We start from the raw sequence: 20,638 nt of genomic DNA, 5'->3' as shown, positions 1-20,638 counted from the left end.
CCGGCCGCAACACAGGCTGCCGCTCGGTTGTGAACCGCGCGGGTAGAACGTAGCAGCTTCAGCTTGCTGTTTCTTATGTGGTCAGCGGCTCCAGAATGCGACCGAGGAAAGCATCTCGCGTTTCCACCTTCACCTTGTAAACCAGTTCTTTCTTTCAACCCCGCACACAATAATCCAGTGGGCTTAAGTCTGGAGACCTGGCTGGCAATTCTTCGCGTACTCGTAAGTGGACTGCGGTGTACCATACGAACAATGCCTTCTTCATTGACGCCCACATTAACACCACGCTCGGCTGCAATACCTACCGGTATCTCGCAATGCCTGGTAAACTCCAGTAAACACTCTCCAGTTCGGTATTCTACGATTCGGAAACCGTTGCTGATATTCAGCTACGGCAAGAACTGAGTTACCGTCACAAAACCCGTACACATAAATCATATCTGCATACTCCTCAAATGAAAATGTAAATGGCATCGTGAACGTAACAGACGCACCGAGATGAGAACTGTTGTGAACACCAGTAGCCGCCACACTAGCCGTGGCCCTACATACCAACCAACCACGCCTTAAGTACCTCTCAAGTGTCGAGATAACGAGCACGCTCTGTCTGTAGCTGGCTAAAAATAGCGACCCGCCAGATGATAGACACGGTTCACACGAGGGCGTGTACGGAAATGAAAAAACGGTCATAACTCCGTAACCGTCCAAAATCGGACACATGTTTATATGAACTTTTTTTATCACAAAGACCTAGGAAATCACCTCCTGCAGTTATGCCCTAAAGTCGTGAAACACCCTGTATACTAGTGTATGTATATTGAAGGGAGTCGACATTCACTTGGCGAACTAAAGGGTTCCTAACTGCCCTCTTGTTCGAGTCAACTGAGAAATGTCTCATTTACATGTACCATAGAAGTTGTACAAATAACATTAAAATGTGTAGTCAACTACCGTCTGTGCATTAAAATAATTCTCCAAGCTACAATACTTTATGTGACACTTGAGATTCTCGCAACGGTATGATTATTGCTGTTTTCTGGGATGTCGCGCCGTGTAGCCTGGTAGATGTTTACCGATGATTCAGGAGAAGATACCGAGTCTGTCGTAATCTTAAAAATACCATGAAGTTGGAGGCAGTATGTTTCTCGGATAGTCGGTAAACTACTACAAAACCGTACGGCGTCTCGTTCTCTGTTCTTCTCTTATCTGTAGTACTTTACCTAGAAGCTGGACGATCGAAGAATCAAGGTTAGTTTCCCAGCAAGGGCAAGAATTTTTCCTCTTTTCCATAAGGTTCAAACCAGATGTGAATTCCACCCAACCTCCTGTGCACTGGGTACCGGCTGCTGTTTCCACACGTTTAATTGGCCAGGGCGTGAAGCTAACCACTCACCTCTGTCTAATGTCGAAGTTAAGAACAGTGGAGCCATACATCCCCCCCCCCGTACGTCTTCATGATTTGGTGCTTTATTAATTGAAAACCAGGGTTAAAATAACATTTTACGTTTTATGTCTGTATATTACGATTTTCAGAAATGATACCGGCTTCGTTACAGCAAGCAGTAAGGCCCTAGCTTTGTGTGTTGCGTCCCCTCCATTTCAAATTGCCACATTTCGTTGGGAGTGTTTCAGCTTAAAAACACCCTTAGTGGTTTGTCTTGGGAACAAGTATGTAAATGTTCTTTTAATGTTGCTGTAATCGCGGGTGTGTTTCTTGAAGTTAGATAACCAACACGTACAAGGCATCAGAGAAACTAGAATATCCTGTACGTGTAACCCCAAGTAAATCTAGTATATTACAGTTTTCATTTTTCTGTACCAAGGGCTTGGTTATTTATTTATTTATTTATTCCTTATTCAGTGACGCTATCAGTAACTCAGATTATAAGTGTAAATACAAATCATATATATATAAATGAAAATATAAGAATTAATTAATAATGAATTGGAAAGAATGTGGAAGGAAGAGTTTGTGGCCTAATGTGAAGTCATACTTCACAACTTGCCTGAAAGGACAGAAGAAACCCATGAAAACCTCATTTAAGTTGCCAGTGACCCAACTGAGATTGGAACCAGACGGCGAGAAGAGGTTGCCCTGTAAGCCAACTAGTTTGGTGATTCTGGCTGAATAAGTTTGCTTGTAATTCGGTCTTTCTCATTGTTGAAGCGGATTGTGGCTTTGCTTTGCTGCTTTAATTCTAAAAACTTCTCGACATAATCAGCTAGTGTTGCAAGAAGTAAAACTAGTCAACTCTACTTGCTATATGTGTATGTTGCAAGTCACCATCACACCATTACGCCTCGCAAACATAAGAACACTAGCTGCTAATATCATTTCATGGAGGCTCTGACAGAATGATTACAAATGGCGTGAGTCTCAACACGCCTGCCGGTATGATTTGAATCGCCGTTGCAGCTGCACACACAGATGTATACCGCTGACCAACACGTGGGGTAAAGAGGAAGAAAATACTTTATACTGTCACGTGTAGGGTGGTACGCGTGCCGAGAAGGGCGGGTTCTAGTTCGGATGATTGGATTTATTAACACTTTGGTTACAACGTCTCTTAATCACACTCAAATTACAGCGCTATCGCTGATTTTCACACACTTTATAATCCACTGTATCACACACACTCACACTAGTCCTCTCTTGGTAGTGGATCCCAACACAGAAACTAGCGCTTCAAACCACTCTTAAGTATTCTAATCACACGCCCAGTTTTCACACTACGAACTTTCCGTGGCTATCTTCCACCGAGAACTTTCTCACTGTCACTTAACACTGAAACACTTAAACTCTCTGAAATATTCTGAAACACTACCTGGAATCTCGTTATGTAGCCTCCGCACCGACCATGCACAGAAAACAGCCTATATTGTTGTAACATGTTTACCCAATGATCGAATAGCAACGGTCGCGGCACAGACGCCATAGAAAGCCAGTTACGTGATAGTTACATCGCTAGTAGATTGGCGCACTGACTGTTGCCTAGCAACGAACTTTAAACATTCATCCTATTGTTGAATGCGCTTACGCGACTGAAGGTTATTTGCAGGTCGTTGCCTAGAAACGCTCTGGCTATCCACGTTACAGTTCTCCCTCCTTAAGGCTATCGTCCCGAAGAGCCTTTCCTTCTTTTCCGAGGATTCCTGTTCGTTGCGTCTTCATGCGATTCGGCTCCTATTCTTGCAGCGACTATTCTCCAACCGCTACATCCGCTCCCTCCTTAAGGGCAGCTCGTCCCGAGCGGTTCCCTTATAAGTTTCCAGGCAGTTCAGGTTCTCACCATCATCCAAAGCTTTTCTCTTTCTATCTCTTTCTCTCTCTTAACAGCAGGGACCCTAACTCCTGGAATGGCCGGTGCTCCCCCATATCCGGCTCTTACTCCACATGCAGCCTCTTTTTCCGCTTCGGTTGGGGGGTCCCGCCACAATGTTCAGTTCTTGATTGTCTGCAACCCGCTAGAAATGTAACTGCTCGTTTCCCGATCTCCAGCCCTAGGGTCTTCTTGAGGTTCTTGTTGAATTCCCTCCTGCGTCGTAGCTGCAGTCTTGTGTCCTGGTTCTTTATTCCAATTTTGCCTTCCCGGCCCCTCCAGTCTCTTCCCGTCCTTTCGGTATTCCTCGTTCAGCATAATTCCTGGCCCGATCTTCCCTGCACCATGCCACTGTTGCACGGCGGGACACCTTTCTGCAGGCGGCAGCCAACTTCCTCCGGGATCCACAATCACCTCGGGTCACACACTCTCTTGACATACTGCTCAGCCGGCTTTTTATACCGTTCCCTGTTTCCTGGTGTTACAGCGCTGGTCCCCTTGTTACGTCACAGTGGGAAGTGCTGTTACGTCACCGCGGGGGAAGGGGACGGAGGGTTGACTGGTCTTGTTACCGTAGCAGTGACAGCGCTCCGATATTACGTCACCGCTGGCGGGGTAGGGGGTGTCCTGCATGGAGCAAATACATCACAATATTTTGTTTCACAAAATTTTAATTGCTACTTACAGGTCGTATTTATATGGAGTGCGTCGTATGCGAAGTAGGAAGAGTCCCTAAATCGGACTGAGCAATGATTAAAAACAGACTCATAACAATTAGCAAGCACAGTTTTTTGTTATTCTGTTTTTGTGTGAAAGACTTTGGGCCCTATGAACGTACATTCCTCTTATCATGTGATTTGAAACAATGACATTGCATAAATAAGAGCGAAATATAATGAAGCATATTTTCATAGTACGCTTCACCCCAGTAACAATGAGACGAAATAACAAAAAAAAATAGACTTATAAATCAGTACACGAAACCGTGGCATGATATAAAATTTGTATTCCCAAATTTGAGATAATATTAGTATTAATTCCAAAGTTCGTTTCAGTTTGTGGTAACTACACCCTTATTGATGAGCGTTATTATTCCATCAGGGCTCCGTACAGTTCTGTCGCCAGGTGCTGATGTGGCTGCAGCACCTAGGAACTCTGTCTCCAAAGTACACATTATACATTATCCTCATTTATATGTCAGTCCATCACCAAAATGCAGGGCAAAATCATGACATAAAGCTAGGAAACAGATGCTCTGAAAATGTGGCACAGTTCACATATTTGGGAACAACGATAACAGATAGAAACCTGATTCAGGAGAAAATTAAGAGGAGATTGAACTCGGGTAATGCTTGGTACCGTTCAGTCCATAACCTTTTGTCCTCTCGTCTGCTGTCCAAAAACATAGAAATTAGTTCTGTATTGGTAGTTCTGTATTGGTTCTGCATGGGTGTGAAACTTAGTCTCTGACATTAAGGGAGGAACATAGACTGAGGGTGTTTGAGAACAGGGTGTTGAGAATATTTGGACCGAAGAGAGATGAAGTGACAGGAGGTTGGAGAAAACTGCATAATGAGGAGCTTCATAACTTGTACTCTTCTCCAGGTATAATTAGAATGATCAAGTCAATGAGGATGAGGTGGGCAGGTCATGTAGCACGAATTGGGTAGACGAAGAATGCGTATAGGATATTGGTGGGAAAGCCAAACGGAAAGAGACCACATGGTAGACCAAGTCATAGGTGGGTGGACAGTATTAGAATGGATCTTGGAGAGATAGGATGGGATGGTATGGATTAGATAGATCTTGCTCAGGATAGGGACCAGTGGAGGGCTCTTGTGAACACGGTAATGAACCTTCGGGTTCCATAGAATGCTGGGAAATTGTTGAGTAGCTGCAGAATTGGCGGCTCCTCCAGAAGGGCTCAGCTCCATGAGTAAGTAAGTAGTAATATGTCAGTCCAACAAAACACGTTTAAGGAGTGTACGCTCTTTGATGTTATCCCGCATGGTCTACCAGAAGTTGTGCGGACTTTTCGTGGGAGCATACTGTCTCAGACTTCCCGGTCGAAGAAGCCAAGTAACAGCAGTCTGCAAGCACTTTCTTGCTGCTTGGTTCTCTCTTACATTACTGATGAGAGCCTTGCATAACAAACGACGTCTTTTTTTACGCGAATATAGAACTACTTCTCTGACAAGTGAACTGGGGGTCAGGATTTTGGTCAAGGAGAAAGACGTCGGTCCAGATCAAGCCCGCAAACACATGGACAGTTTTCACCAGTTTAAACATGGTTTTAACCAAAGCACACGGAAGCTCAAATTGTAAGACATAAACCGGGGGGGGATCGCCACCTTCTCTAAGGAAAGTTATCGAGACCTCAGGAATTAACTAACTCCACGTAACTAAGCGCTCCTTGAGAACCCACCAGGTGCGTAGTTACTCAAGAATTTCCCAAGATTTTACGGAAATCGAAGGTGTACCATCGTGTTCACGAGAGCCGTCCACTGGTCTCAATCCTATCTGACTAAGATCCATTTTGACAGTCTTCCACCTACGTCTATGTCTTCCTAGTGATCTGTTTCCTTCTGGCTTTCTCACCAATATTCTATATACATTTCTTTCCCGCCCCCACCCCCCACCCCCATGTTCTCTATTTATTGGCTCATAGCATATAACTTGCTGTGGGGGTTCGGCGTTGGTAAAGCTGTGTCCATTCCTGATGTCACCTGGAACTGCTACAATGTGCAGAACTGTGTTTTTCGCTAACCGGCAAAGACAGATCTTTTATGTATTGTATACTACTTAAAGGAATCACGGTATGAAAACCTTTGTTGCAGCGTATTCAATCCGTGGTATTAATAGCCGGCTCCACAGAAACCGGAAATGGCTAACTAATGCTATGAGTCCTCGCAAACCTTAACCCCAGATCTCCCCGCCTCAGTTCAGAGTTCGCGGATAAGACTGCATGTGTACGGCCAACAAATAGTCTACGATATCTGCCAACTAGCCTGTGGTAGACTCTGTCAGAGAGTGATGTTCATAGTTACCAGTCCCAAGAAGGTCTTCTAAGTACGCAGTAGCTTAAATTTGTTATCGCTAAATCCCACTTGCTGTTATTTCACCAGTCATGGCATGCTGACTTCTGTAGCAACACTTCGGTTAATTGGCTTAACATGGCCATGTCTGCTTGATGCGTACACAATTTAATGACACTGATTCAGTTCTTGAAGTTATGCAGCATCGAATGATACGGTAAGATTGCCACAAATGATTATGATAAATAATTTTGTAACGAGATGGTCAGTGCCTCCTCTCTCTAAATAATTGCAGCGGGTTCCAGAGCAAAGCCAAATAGAACTGAGCTGAAGACAGCCGGTGACCACCCCAAGACTTTGAACTGGGTACCTGCCTAATATAAATTACTTTACTGTCCCACTAACTTCCTTCGTTTCTTCACATGTATTCGTGAGCTAACGTCATTCTGTCATATCATTAAAGGCAACGCTATAAAGTTGAAATCATTCTAAAACTTTGAGAGCCAGCAACACGATGCATGGGCTGATCTAAACATATCAAGATGCAAAAAGCAACATCATCTTTACTATTAATCACAATTAGTAGTTTATCTGCCTGACTCAGGATTAATACACACAGACGCCGTAACTCACAAGTACCAACACGTGATAATCTATATTCTACAGAATAATTTGTTCAGAAACCAAGTAGAACCGAGATTTCATAAAACATGTCTTCAATTTCATAGACTCCTAGCCCTATAGACTATTACATATACACATTGTAGCGTACTCGTATTTAGTAACTAACTGGACATCGGGTTTCGATTGGTAATCGGATTATAGGACTCTTCAAACTCGTAACTACGTACAATTAATTATAACACTCTCGCTAATTCACACAATCTGCAATTCAGTACAACACGCAGTAATTCTCATTCTGCTGTCTCTTCAGCTGTCGTTGCTTGGTAACGGCTCCCAACATTCTAGATTCCTCAGCTTCCGTGTTTATGTCCGTAACAGCTACCGACTATCACACAGCTCCTCATGACCGCAGCTCCTGGTCATTGACTATGGCAGCGTCTGGCCACCATTGGTCACTACTAGCTGTCACACACTATCACTCATTTCTGACTCAGAAATCGTCTATCCCATCGCGTCTCCCCAAAGTCAAAGTTACTTTATGATCGACTATCACTCTCCCAGTCTCTCTTGGCATTGTCACGTGTAGGGTGGTAGGCGTCACCAGAATGACGGGGTCTAGTTCGGATGATTGGATTTATTAGCACTTTGGTTACAACCTCTCTTTAATTACATTCAACATAGCGCTATCGCTGAATTGCACGATTTACAATTCACCGTTGCACGCACACTAGAATTCTCTGTTTCCACTAGTCGACTCCTGGCAACGGATCTCAACACAGAAATTATCACCAAATCATTATAAGGTCTTCTTGTCTTCTACCAACTTCCCGTGACTATCTTCCACCGAGAACTCAGAACTGAACTACTGAACTGCTGCTTATGTAGGCTCGGCACGGACCACCCACATAATACGCATCAACTGCTCAGCAACGGATATCATGTATTGTTGTCAGGCGTGTCCACCAATGCATTGCATAGCATTTGACGCCTTACTGTTGCGCATTCGTTGCTTTGATTTATGTTTACCGGTCTGTTATCTAGCAACGCTTTGAGCAAATCCGTTACATTGATCCCTATAAGGCTGTTCTTCCCGAGTAGCGTAACGGTCTACCCGATCCTATATAGGTCAACATCCTGTTATCTCACCAGCTGACTGGAATACTCCCTTCTCCCTCTCGGTGACGACCTTCAAAACACTCCTTGTTGCAGTCTGGATTAATAGGAGAACACTCCGAGGCTGACGTCAGCGATAAGGCTTGAGGACACGACGACAATGCCAACTAATCCGTACGATGGTAGTAATGTCTGCGCATCGTAAGCATCGCGTTTATACGCGTTACCAATTTTAAGTGCCCAAGTCGTGACTTGTGACTTCATTCTGCACATTACCTGCCCTAAGCAAGTTATTCTGTGGAATACCTAGTTAAAGAGTAAAATGATGTTCGATTACGTACTTTAACTGCGACTTTCATTTAATATATGAGGTAAATGGTATTTCATAAAATAAAAATTCATACTTTAGCTCCGTCATATTATATTGCCTCGTGAGATTATGACACAGTGCGCCGACAGACTGCAGAGTTAATATTTCCAGCGCTAATTCTCCGGGTAAGTTCACCTACCAGCGGACCAGTCTCTCTGCTGCCAGCTGTCATTTTCATTAAAATCTTATTTGAGCCAACTTCTTGAATTCTGGATATAGTATTTCTTCAGTTTTCTGTTGTGAGGGTGTAAAGACCTTCGCCTTTGTAATTATGATATGGTAATTTACGAGTAGTAATGTATTCTCGGAGGATTGATTATGATGGATAGGAAAACTTCTTTTCTCAAGTCATTCCAGAATTAATGTGATGAATTAACACATTAGTTAACGATTGTATGTAATCTTATTCGGTTCTTCGGATAAGAAACTTCATGAACATAAAATGTATGTTATCTCTTACGAAGGATTTACGTATGTTTCTAAATGGAAAAAAAATATATATATATGTGACGACAAACAGATATAGGCTGGATATATATTTTCTTTCACGCTTTCCAAGCTTCTGACCGGGTGCACGGGGGTTATATAGAAATACAGCCAGGGAAATAGGCTTGCAGACAGAGAAAACACGTAAATAATGAACAGACACGATAAGATAAATGAATATATATATTCACAATTGCGGGATTTGAGGTTATCACGCCGGTGACAGTGAAGATACGCCATTGCGATATGCAGTTTGCGTATTATCAGCAATAATATCGAACCTCCTTGCTATGAATCTCATAACGGAGTATGTCTTGGCGGTTGGCCTGAAGTTATATACGAGTATACCACAGACAAACCACTTAACTCAGACTGACGCCAGCTCACTAACAGTCGCGGGAGACCCCCAGCTAACACCACCTAGCAGCACAACTCGTAACTACAAAGCATGCGCGCAACAGGTCGGTTCCGGTTATTTTTGGGTCCCCCTTCGTATGTCCCAGCATAATTTGAACATCTCTTCCAATAATATAGTTTGTTGATATTTGTAGTTACAAGTTCCCTGGCTTTGTGCGGCTTTTGGTATATCACCTTGGGTACGTTGTTGTGTCTCTGAGAATAGTCAGAACTAGGTATATGGTCCAGTTCAGGGCTAGGTGCATGCTGCAGTTTGTACCCGCATAAAAGGTCTGTTGCCCAGGGTTCAACTCATGGGACACCGTTCCACTTTAACATGAATACCAGACATTGCTTTTGAATTTAACGCAGTTGCTGTTGCTGGATGTGCCATTTAGGTTGTTGTATCTTCTGAATCAGTGAATCGCATCGCGTGCAACGCATTATCCTCAGCAATAATCAGATCTTTGTTTTGTCCCACTGCCGGGTTATCCATATGTTGTGCAATGCAAAGTTCAGTCAGCAATTGAACTTACCAGTGTGGGAACAGGCGTTAATCCGTCTCGTTTGATTTGTTTCAGCCTGGTCAGCCGCACGAGATAGCGTAGTGGTTAAGGTACTATGCTAAAAGCCGGAAGGTAGCGGGTTCAAGTCCCGATGAGGTCATTGTATTTTTTTCAATTGACCTAATCCTTCCGGCCGTACTAGGCCCTTGGGTTTACTCAGACTTTAATAGAAATGAGTACCAGGAATTAATTAAATAATTTTCCTGGGGAGTAAAGCGCGGCCGGCGCGTAAGGCTGACAACCTTACCGCTATCTTCGAGCCGATTGTCAAGGTAATGAGGGACCCTCAACGTCTCACAGCCCTATGGGCCTTCACGGCCTATTACAGGGATAGCTTTACTTTACTTTTTACTTTACTGGTCAGTCACACTAACTATATTATAAAAGGTTAATTAATTCCGTCCAGTGTGACTAATGGAGGTTTTTCTCCTTTTTAATATTTTATGCTTAACATGTTTCTGTATTATAGACAATCTTCAGAAAAATATAAATACAATTAAAAACCATTATTACGTACAATAGGTTTTGCGAATATTAATATATACATAAAATGTTATCATGATACAATGAGTACAAAGTCTAATGTTTTCACAATTACAGCGGCTTGTACTAATACGGTAAAATATTTATAAATTACAGTTAGTATGATTAAAAAGATTTTTGTTAAAATAAGTCATTCCGTCTGAGCTATCCCAAGAACCTCCACGCCCGTAACACCCTGATCCAATCTCATACAACTACTGCCTCTACGGCAATCTCTCTCCGAACTCTTAAATCCATTCCAGAAATAACTGATCACGCCTAATTCAACCCTGAAACCCAATTAAGTATGGACAGTGTAACAGAGAGACGGGAACGCCCTAGGTCAGACCCAGGTAGATGCTCCAGTTCAAAGTTACTCGTAGATACGCCCATTTCAGAAGTAGCCTGACGCATACATCCAGAGCTAGGTAGACGCTGAAGACCATTAGAAGCACACAGGGAGTGACAAGCACTAACACCGCTCTTTTCCAACCCGCCTTTCTTTGAATTTCAGCTCAGTCGGAATGGTGCTATCCCTGCTACACCTGTTTCTACCTTAGGACAGTGTATGATGGCTACTGGAAGTTGTCCTCACAGATCAAACTAAGGAAGGTCGGTATAGGTACGGGAAACTAGCTGGGTCGGTTTGCATGAGTCTCGGGGTAGCGATGCCGAAGCAAGCGGTATTCTGGGAGTTGATCCAAATTGATGTTTATTCACTTACTGTTCTCCAAACCACGCTGTTAATTTAATGTATACTTATGCTTTAAATTATAACATGTTACACTATCTGCAAGCTAGGTCTCGGAGCGTGCAAGGGTCACGTCCGTTCACTTCGGAATATGGTGAAAGTCTCCCTTTTGTGGAATGGCTTGCACCCCCACGCCGGGAATTCGAAAGAATTCGAATTCTCAACGGTGTTGACATATACATGTCATCCCATCTTCCGTAAGGAAGCTTGAACGAGGCAACTCAATCATACTGGCCCTCATTCACAGGCAACTGTAACACGTTCTGACCTGTCCTTCTCATTGACCTTCCTTTTAGGCGCGTCCGGTTCCCTGTACCCGAGCTAAATTTATGACTGCTCGTAAATGTCAGAACTCCAGACTCCTTGGTCCTGCCAGAATCTAGAAATTTCAACATAAACACCGTATTGCACGTCCCAGACAATGAAATACGATATTAAAGATCACAATAAAGTTCCAGTAATATCGAAACATAAGACTTTTGAAATTAAAATTACCAAGAATTAATTAGAAATAAATTTCATGGTCATCTATAATCATCCAAAAAAAATAGGGGCTCAGAATGATCAGCGTCAGCACACATTACGATTGAAATAATACAGATCCTATATGTATTGTTAGCCGGTCACGGTAGCCGAGCGGTCTAAAGCATGCACTGTCTTCGCTCGCTCGGAAGCCGGGATCGTGGGTTCGAATCCCACTCAGGGCATGGATCTTTGTGTGCGTTTTTCTGTGTTTGTCTACAGGTAGAGGCCTTGCGACGAGCTGATCACTCGCCCAAGGAGTCCTACCGAATGTGTAAGATCTAGAAAAACCGAAGTGAACGGAGAAGTTCATGGAGGTAGGCCTAGGCCCACTGGGGCTGTAGTGCCAAGGAAAAAAAATATGTATTGTTATTGGAAACGGTAGACAGTGGAAATAGGTCCGTTACAGAAAAGCGCTCTGGAACTGAATGTACGGCTTCTGCCACACCTGCGTCCATTTCCATGCGTCAGAGACTCTTCCTTCTTCAGAAGTTCAGTGTCAGTTCTTTCAGGATTAGCTGTAATTTTTAAACGTACATATACCGATATGTATACAGCAATCCAATAGGTACTGACTCTTAACCATTTCTGTGTGAGATATTAATTTGTTTGTAATAGCCGTTGTTTATAAGCTGCATTCATGAAATTAGCGAATAGTTAATAGCAGCTGGGGGTGTCAAAGTGGCAGTAGATGAATATGTTGTCACTGATTTCAGTTGATATGATATGAAGTTCTGCTACCTACAGAAGTGTCTGGTGTCACGTTTTGATGAACATGTTCCGTACCGAGTGTATCGTTTGAAAGGAATCACGTACTACGTTACAGAAATGAAATGAGAAGTTGTTTGCTCCTTGTAATAGACTTCCACAACTTTCTCGTCACCTGCCACTTGTAAGCTTGAATATGGGTTAGTGTTTCATTATAAATATTGCACCCCGTATATGGTAGAATCAACCGCCTCTATTGTCTATCGGTCAGCGTTCCTGGCTACAGATCCAGAGGTCCGGGTTCGATTCCCGGCGCTACCAGATTTTTTTCTGAGAAGTAGTGGGTCTGAAACGGGGTCCACTCAGCCTCGTGATGATAATTGAGGAGCTATTTCAAGGAAATAGCGGCTCCGGTCTAGAAAACCGAAATTAACGGCTGTGGGGATTCGTTGCGCTGACCACGCGACACCCTCTATCCGCAAAAGTTAGCATTGAACTTCGCCGACAAGCGGCGGTCGCTCGGTCGGTATAGTTCGCTTGCAGACTAAAATCACGGAGTTTGTTTATATATGGTAGAATCACTTCATCCGTCACCTCTTGACACTTCAAAACAACTCTCTTTTTACGAGTGAAGATTATAAGCCGCTGCAGTTATTGACAAATGCTGGAGAAATTAACTGAAACCACGAGAAGTCTAGTCATAGTCTTTAGTATAGTTAAATCGCGTTCGCTACAATATGCACGAGACACGTACAAACTGGTACTGAAGCTGTCGTGACTTGTTCCAGGTATACTGCATACATTTTGAAGCATGTAACCAAAGTCCTGGGCATCACGTGGGAGCTCCGCGGACGAGAGTACTTGGCAGAAGATAGGGGTTGCGTCATCGTGGCCAACCACCAGTCCATGCTAGACATCCTCGGTGAGAATACATTTCATTTCATCCCTGAAATAGCAGTGTACGGAGGCACTCAGAAAACCCAAATTTTAAGAACAAAATTATGGAGTCAGCTCCCGCACGAGGTTACATGGGAATAGAAACAAACATTTAGAAAAAGGCAACGACAGCAGAAAGAGAATTGTATAGCAGAAGCACTTGTAATGAAAGTAGTTGTGTGTGCTAAGAATCTGTGTACCATAAAAGCTCGGGTGTTATATGGGCACAGATTTATGTACTGTATCGAAACGCAACTCAGTCAACTTCTACTTTGCTTTACTTTACTTTACTGTTAAACTTTCCTTTTTACTTGATAAATGCGAACCTGAAGCTAAATTGTGGGTTTTAATGAACCTCCGCAAATTATAATTCCACCTTGTAAAGGCTGTGTGCCGGTCACGGTAGCCGAGCAGTCTAAGGCATGTACTGTCTTCGCTCGCTTGGAAACCGGGATCGTGGGTTCGAATCCCACTCAGGGCATGGATGTTTAGTTTGTGTGTGTGCGCGTTTTTTGTGTTTGTGTACAGGTAGAGGCCTTGCGACGAGCTGATCACCCGCCCAAGGAGTCCTACCGAATGTGTAAAATCTAGAAAAACCGAAGTGAACGGAGAAGTTCATGGAGGTAGGCCTAGGCCCACTGGGGCTGTAGTGCCAAGGGGGGGGAAAAAAAAAGACTGTGGCTTCTAATAAGTTTAGATTACTCCTGTTATGTGCAGTGAACTGGAAACTGTAGAGCTCAACATTTGTCAGAATTATTCATCTCCGAATAAAGAGCACAGCGCATCATTTTAATTTTAAATTGTTTGTTCTTATTCGCATGATTGGTATAATGCGCAAATTCCCCTGTTTTTGAGATATGAAACTTACTCAACAATTTTTCATTATTCCTTTTGTATTGCTACAGAGTTAGTCGGTCTGACACTGTTTTTATTTGGGATGTTATTTACGGAAGGTTAAGCGGCCTCCGTAGTCTAGAGGTAACGTTCCCACCTCATGACTCGTAGTACGCGAGTTCAAATACCCGCCGGAGGTCGTCTAATTTTTAAGAGCGGGAAAAATTCAGGGAACAAGCCCTCCGGGAGGGACTTTAAGCCGTGGGTCCCGTGTCGTAGCTTTACGGCACGTAAAAGAACCTCATATCTCCTAAGGAGGTCACTGAGCCAAATTAACGGACGTTTCCCGCCCAACAGCAGTCTCTAATACCTCTGGTAGATGGGGGAGGCAATATAGATACCTCTCAGCTAGTAAAAGCCGGTCTCGCTGGCTGGGCGGGACTGATGGTAAGCACCAGTACCGGTAGGATATAGAGACTGGTAGAAATCATAGAGGGAAGCACACTGGACCAATACAGGTCTCAGTGCATGGGGGAACCCACCCTCTCCAATAACTAACTAACTAACTACGGAAGGTTAAGACGTTGACATATTGTCAGGAGGCGCTTTAGTCTCCTTCAAGAGTTACTTTATCCTACTTTTAGATGTAAACTTGGACAAGGACACGAATGGGCCCTAGCGTGTGCATATGCGCTTGCGAGCCACAGTCACGTATCGTGACCCGGAGCGCCAACCCTACTAACGCTGTAGTAACAAATAGCGACTTGTAAATTTAGCTCCTGAAGAATATAAAAATAAATAATTGGCAAGAGAACAATAAAATTATGGTTCTATGGGTATTGTTCAGTCCTCCCCATATGCACCACTTATGTGGGTAAAATAATTGATCATGGATAATAATATTGTAACTAATATGACCGTTGCTAGGCAACGACTCAGTATACACGTTCCAGCGAGCACGCAACAGTAAGATCTGTGTTCTCTGTGGACCATGCTACAACTAGTTGCTAGGTTACACAACAATTCTGACAACAGAAGAGGTGTTTCTATGTGGTTCGCGCCATGCCCAATGCTAGGCAGAGCAACTGTAAACACGCATACCTAATAGAAGGATGTTTTCTATGTTGTCCGTGCCGGAACTGTATAACTAGCGACTGTAGCTAGAGTGGATTAGAGAATTAGAATTGGAAAATTTGATCGAGTTGTCGAGGGTCGGGAGTCCGAGGTGACTGAACAATAAATGGCAAGAAGACTTCATAGTGATTTAAAGTGATAGTTCCTGTGAAGAAATCCTTTGCCAGGAAACGGTTACCATATCCTAGTGATTTGTGAAGTGGGTAGAACAGCAATAGCGCTATAATTGATTGTGATCCAGAGAGATTGTGGGGTGTTAATAAATCCAATCATCCAATCCAGAACCCGTTATGATTGGTCATGGAACTCCGGACACGTGACGGTATAAATTGGAGTGTAAAGGGTTATAATTATTTCAGTAAAAATGGAGGACGGCGTGACTGTTTAGTAAAGACCTAACAAGGGGCATCGTGTTAGGAAGGTTGGGAACCGCTGGCCTAGAGTGGCAGAAGGAAATCACGATAAACATCATTCACGAAACTTAGGACTCTGTCCATCACTGGTATTCTGAACAGCACACGTGTAGGAAACCGTGTCTGTTTCCACCCTCACATGGAAAAGCGAGGAGGCATCTACTTAGTGTAATTTCGTTAGGTACAACTAATCACAATCACTGTACATTTCCCCCTAAATCTCTACTACATATCGTTCTGATTGCGATTGTCTTGCTAAATTACGTGGCGGAGAAGTTTTTATTGCTGTTTCTGAAGCAGATTGTTGGCGCTAAACGTAGACCCGACTTTGAATATTTTCAAGAATGTGTGTGCGGGGAGAAATTATTGTAACTGATGGCGGTTACTTGCATATTGGCAAGGTAATGTTGTCCCTGTGCTCAATTAATTTAAGCACTACGCCATGAGGACGTATGGGGAAGTGGATGTATAGATCCGCGTGTTCTTGACCGCGGCACTAGTTGGAGGTGAATGGTCAGCTTCACTCCCCGGCCGCTTTACCCCCGGGGAAAGGGTCGTCGTTACCCATTGGATAGGAGGTTGGGTGGTCTGGACGATTCGGAGAAGAGAAAATTCTTGACCCTACCGGGATTCGAACTCCGATCCCTAGTCCATCCGGTAGCCAGTCGCTATACTGACTACGCTAGCCCGGCTCCTTTCTAATTGGCAATCATTATTTCGCCCCTGACACCATGGTTGTTATTGTGGCGTATAAACACAATGCTAGGCAAAGACCTCGAAACAAACAACGAGACAACAGCCGTTGCTATGCAACGGCGCGGTAAACATGCCTCTACAACAATAGAGTTACTGTTGGAGAAGGTGTTCTCTACTCAGTCCGTGCAGAAGGGTTATACGGAAGACAATTGGTGCGATCCAGTTAAATTTCTCTGGTTCGTTCCGATTACAGTGGATGTACCACAACCGAAGCGAGTACAAATGAATACCTCAGCCACCTACCAAGGCGACCATTGGTACACTTGACCCATTTATTCAATAATTTATTTCGGCTGTCCCTTTTTCCAAGTCCTTGGAAGGAAGCAAAAGTCGTAACCTTACCGAAACCCGGTAAGGACCCAAAATTCCCTCAAAATTTACTTCCGATTAGCCTCCTGTCCACGACAGGCAAACTTTTCGAGAGTCATTCTGAAAACAGTCCGAAAGCACATTGAAGAAAGAGGCCTGCTTAACGCAGGCCAGTTTGGTTTCCGTGTACGTCACAGCACGACACTGCAATGTTTGAGGCTAGTGGACCACGTAACCCTTAACTTCAAAAATGAAATGTCTATGGCCGCGGTGTTCTTGGACATCGAAAAAAATCCTTTGATACCACATGGTTCTCTGGCTTGATATTTAAGTTGTCAAATTGGAATTTTTTCCAGCTTGATGAAGCTTATTAACTCTTTTCTTTCACGACGAAAACTCAGTTTCGGTGGAAGGCGGAATGTCAACGCCGCCTCAAGCAGAGGCGCCAGAGATTTGGTCCTGTCCCCTACTCTTTCCAATTTGTTCATAAATGATGCCCCCCAAACTCGTGGCGTTCATCTAGCCCTCTTTACAGACAGCACCTGTCTGTATGCGACAGATCGCAAGGAGGGTTTTGTTGTTAGAAAATTCCAGCGCGGTCTTAGCTCAATGGAGACCTAGTGTGAACGCTGGAATATCAAAATTAATTAAGATAAGACTAAGGGGGCCTACTTCTCTCGCAGTCGTCCACCTGTGTCTCATCTTATATTGAACAGAAGATATATTCCATTTGTAAATAGTGTAAAATATCTCGGTGTATTCTCCGATAAAGGGTTACATGGAGATTGAACATAGATGGGATCGAAGCCAAGGCCTTAGAACATTTATTAGAGTATATTCCCTATTTAAAAAGAGCGATTAAGTGCTAACATTAAATTCACCCTCCACAAAGCTCTCATTAGATCTGTAATGACGCTAGTCCCGCCTGGGAATTCGCTGCAGGTACCTATCTACTGAAATTGCAGCGCCTGCAAAACAAGGTTCTCCGCACCATTGGCAATTTTCCAAGGCGCACACCCGTTCGCGATTTACACATTGTTTTCAAAATTCCGTACATATAAAATTACATAAAAAATATGCAGGCAGCAAGCGGAAGTCATACAAAATCACGATAACGAAAATGTTCACAATATTGGACAAGGCGAAGCATGACATAGAAGGTATATGAGGCATCAACTTGGCGGCGGTCAAGCATACGACCGTTCATGTGACTAGACTGCCGTTGTAGCATGAGCTACTAGAAATAGGGTAAAGTCTGCTGTATTGAGCCTGGACTGACAGAGGCCCTGTGTATATTGTATATAGATTTTAACATGTAAAATGTAAAAATCTTTTACATTATGACAAATGATTTGCTACTACAGACAATGACTGTGGCAAAAATAGACCCGTCCTCACGTCAGAGATGGCGCCCCACAAAAAATAAGACTGTAACTGTCAAACAGTAATAAATATCTTGTCATTAGCCCCAGATGGGGCTCGACACCAAGACTTACTGTCAGTCACAATGTGACTTCAACTTTGACTTGACCCAGGTAGTTGTGAGTTGAGTTCTGCACGGGAGGCTGTGAATATAGAACCTAGAACCTGAGGGCGTGAAGTTGAAGAATCTCCACTGTTAGAAGCCGTTGCCAAGGAACGGCCGATGAAGACACATCAGGCTGGTGTTTAGCGGGTGCTATGTTGATTTGTAAATTGTAGAAATTAGCGATAGCGCTGTAATTACTTGTATTTCCGAGTGGTGTGTATAGGTTGTCAGTAAATACATTCACCAATCCATACCCCCTCTATAGTCACCCTTACAAGTAACAGTATTATCAAAAATGACATCAGTCTGTTAGAAAATAAATTAGGTACCTTAAGTTATCGTGTACATTTGCTTGGGGATTTTAATGTCCCTGGATCCTATTGGAATTGTTTACATTCCCCAAACTGCCACTCGTGCACCAAACTGAAAGGAGACTTGATTCATTCCGCCACTTGTTTCCTCGGTTTAAAGCAGCATAATTATCCAGACAACTGCTGCAACATGCTTGACCTTGTTTTCTTTTTAATTTTGCTGATCTTTCGATTCATCATACTGAATACACAGCCCAATTTAACCCGAACGTTCCTTCCTCCTTTTATCATCGATTGCACAATGTCATTTCGACGTTATAAACAACACTGTAGTATTTCTTACGAGAGATTTTCTGCTGAGGATTATGCGGTACTAGAAATGCCTAGTCTACTTACGACTGGTTTTCACTGTACAACGAAACCTCTCCTGATGCTGCTGATGACAGATAATATTAGCTGCAACCCAGCCATAGATCTAGCTGTTCTTCAGGATAAATTACAATGCATAAATATTCTATAAGCTTACATTAAAATTATTATTTTTATAGACGTTACAAGGAGTATAAGTAAGGCTGGCAGCTTTTACGACAAATTTTCTTCTCGCCACAGTTACTTAAAACAACCACAAAGACAGAGATTTTGTTGGATCAAATCAGTTAATGAAAGTCTAAAATCTCACCCTAAACAATTTTGGAAGTATATATCGCGATTCAGGAAAACGAATGCTGATTTAATACATTTCCTCTGTTGGAAATTATAGGCTCTAAGTTATTTTCAGCAGTTTTTCCAAAGTGTTTGAATTCCACTTTTCGCACTTTTTTAAAATCTAAATCGAACCCTTCCCAGCAGTGTTTTATCAAATCTAAACTTGCTGTTATCAGCATAGTAACTTTACTTGAATTTGTTACCCCATTACTTCATTACAAACTCAGTAACTGTGGATTACCTTCCTGGTTACTTAAACTGGTTTCTCAGTTATTGAAAAAATAGACAAACTCCTGTATGTTATTATGGTGTATTTCTTTCGCCTATTATCATGCAGTCAGTTAGTTGTACTTCAGGGGTCAGTTTTGTGGTCTTTGTTTTAATATTTTTATAATTGATTTACGTGATGCAGTTAATCACTCCAAATGTATTCTTCTTGCTTACGACCTTAAAATCTATAGAACACATAGTTCACTTACTGACAGTTTTCTTCTATAGTCAGAAATTGATTATATACAGAAAAAGTGTTCAGCAAATTTCATGACGCCTAATTTCGGTAAATGCAGTCATCTTTTTTACCAGGAAGATGAACGTTCCGAATTCTCCGTACAGATTTGGAAATTTATTTATATTCGGAAGAGATTACATTAAAGATTTGGGTGTGCATATTCACTGCAAACTTCATCTTCATTGTCATGTCCAATATTCTGTTTTCACATGCGTTGGAATTACTAGGGCTAATTGCCACAATAACATCTTCTTCCATCTTAGACACCTGTGCTATATTTTGCTTTGCTCAGATCTAAGCTTGAATATGCTTCTGTTACTTCGAACTCTGTTACAAACCCTGACTCCATTAAACTTGAGCACATACAAAGAAAATTTGCAGTCCTTTGCCACCAGATTTTTCCAAAATATGGAATATCACTGTGACAATTTATTGGAAAGATTAAATTTGCTGACACTGCATAACAGGTGTCATCACTTTGATACTTCATTTTAATAAATGTTTTAGTGGAACTAAATGTTGCCCCTCTGCCTTGGCCTTCAGGTTCCTACATGGAACATTCATGACGTTAACATGTTCACTTGTTCTTCTAGTCACTGTCCTTCAGCTAGATGTGTTTCGACCGAATATGCAGTTTATAAACTTGCAGATATTTTTCATATTACTGTTGTTTGTGTCCGTGCTGACTCTGTAATTGGTCATTGGCTCTTGAGCTTACCATGTAAATAAATAAAGAACTAAATTACTATTACTATCCAATTCAAGGATCAGGCAAATAACCTGTTCCGACT

At 42.7% G+C, this 20,638-nt stretch overlaps 1 protein-coding gene across 1 annotated transcript in view; it reads left to right on the top strand.

Moving 5' to 3' along the window:
* The window catches only part of LOC111864744 (1-acyl-sn-glycerol-3-phosphate acyltransferase alpha), a 65,610-nt gene that overhangs the window by 30,102 nt on the left and 14,870 nt on the right, over nt 1–20,638 (top strand). Inside the window, exon 3 of the mRNA XM_023852238.2 lies at nt 13,202–13,335. Coding sequence (XP_023708006.1) covers nt 13,202–13,335 — 134 coding nt within the window. The remainder of the gene's footprint in view (nt 1–13,201; nt 13,336–20,638) is intronic.

This window comes from Cryptotermes secundus, unplaced genomic scaffold (genome assembly GCF_002891405.2).
Source record: "Cryptotermes secundus unplaced genomic scaffold, Csec_1.0 scaffold780, whole genome shotgun sequence".
NCBI classification, from domain to species: domain Eukaryota; kingdom Metazoa; phylum Arthropoda; class Insecta; order Blattodea; family Kalotermitidae; genus Cryptotermes; species Cryptotermes secundus.
Note: the sequence above shows the minus strand (reverse complement) of the source record. Positions and strands in the feature narration are given on the sequence as shown.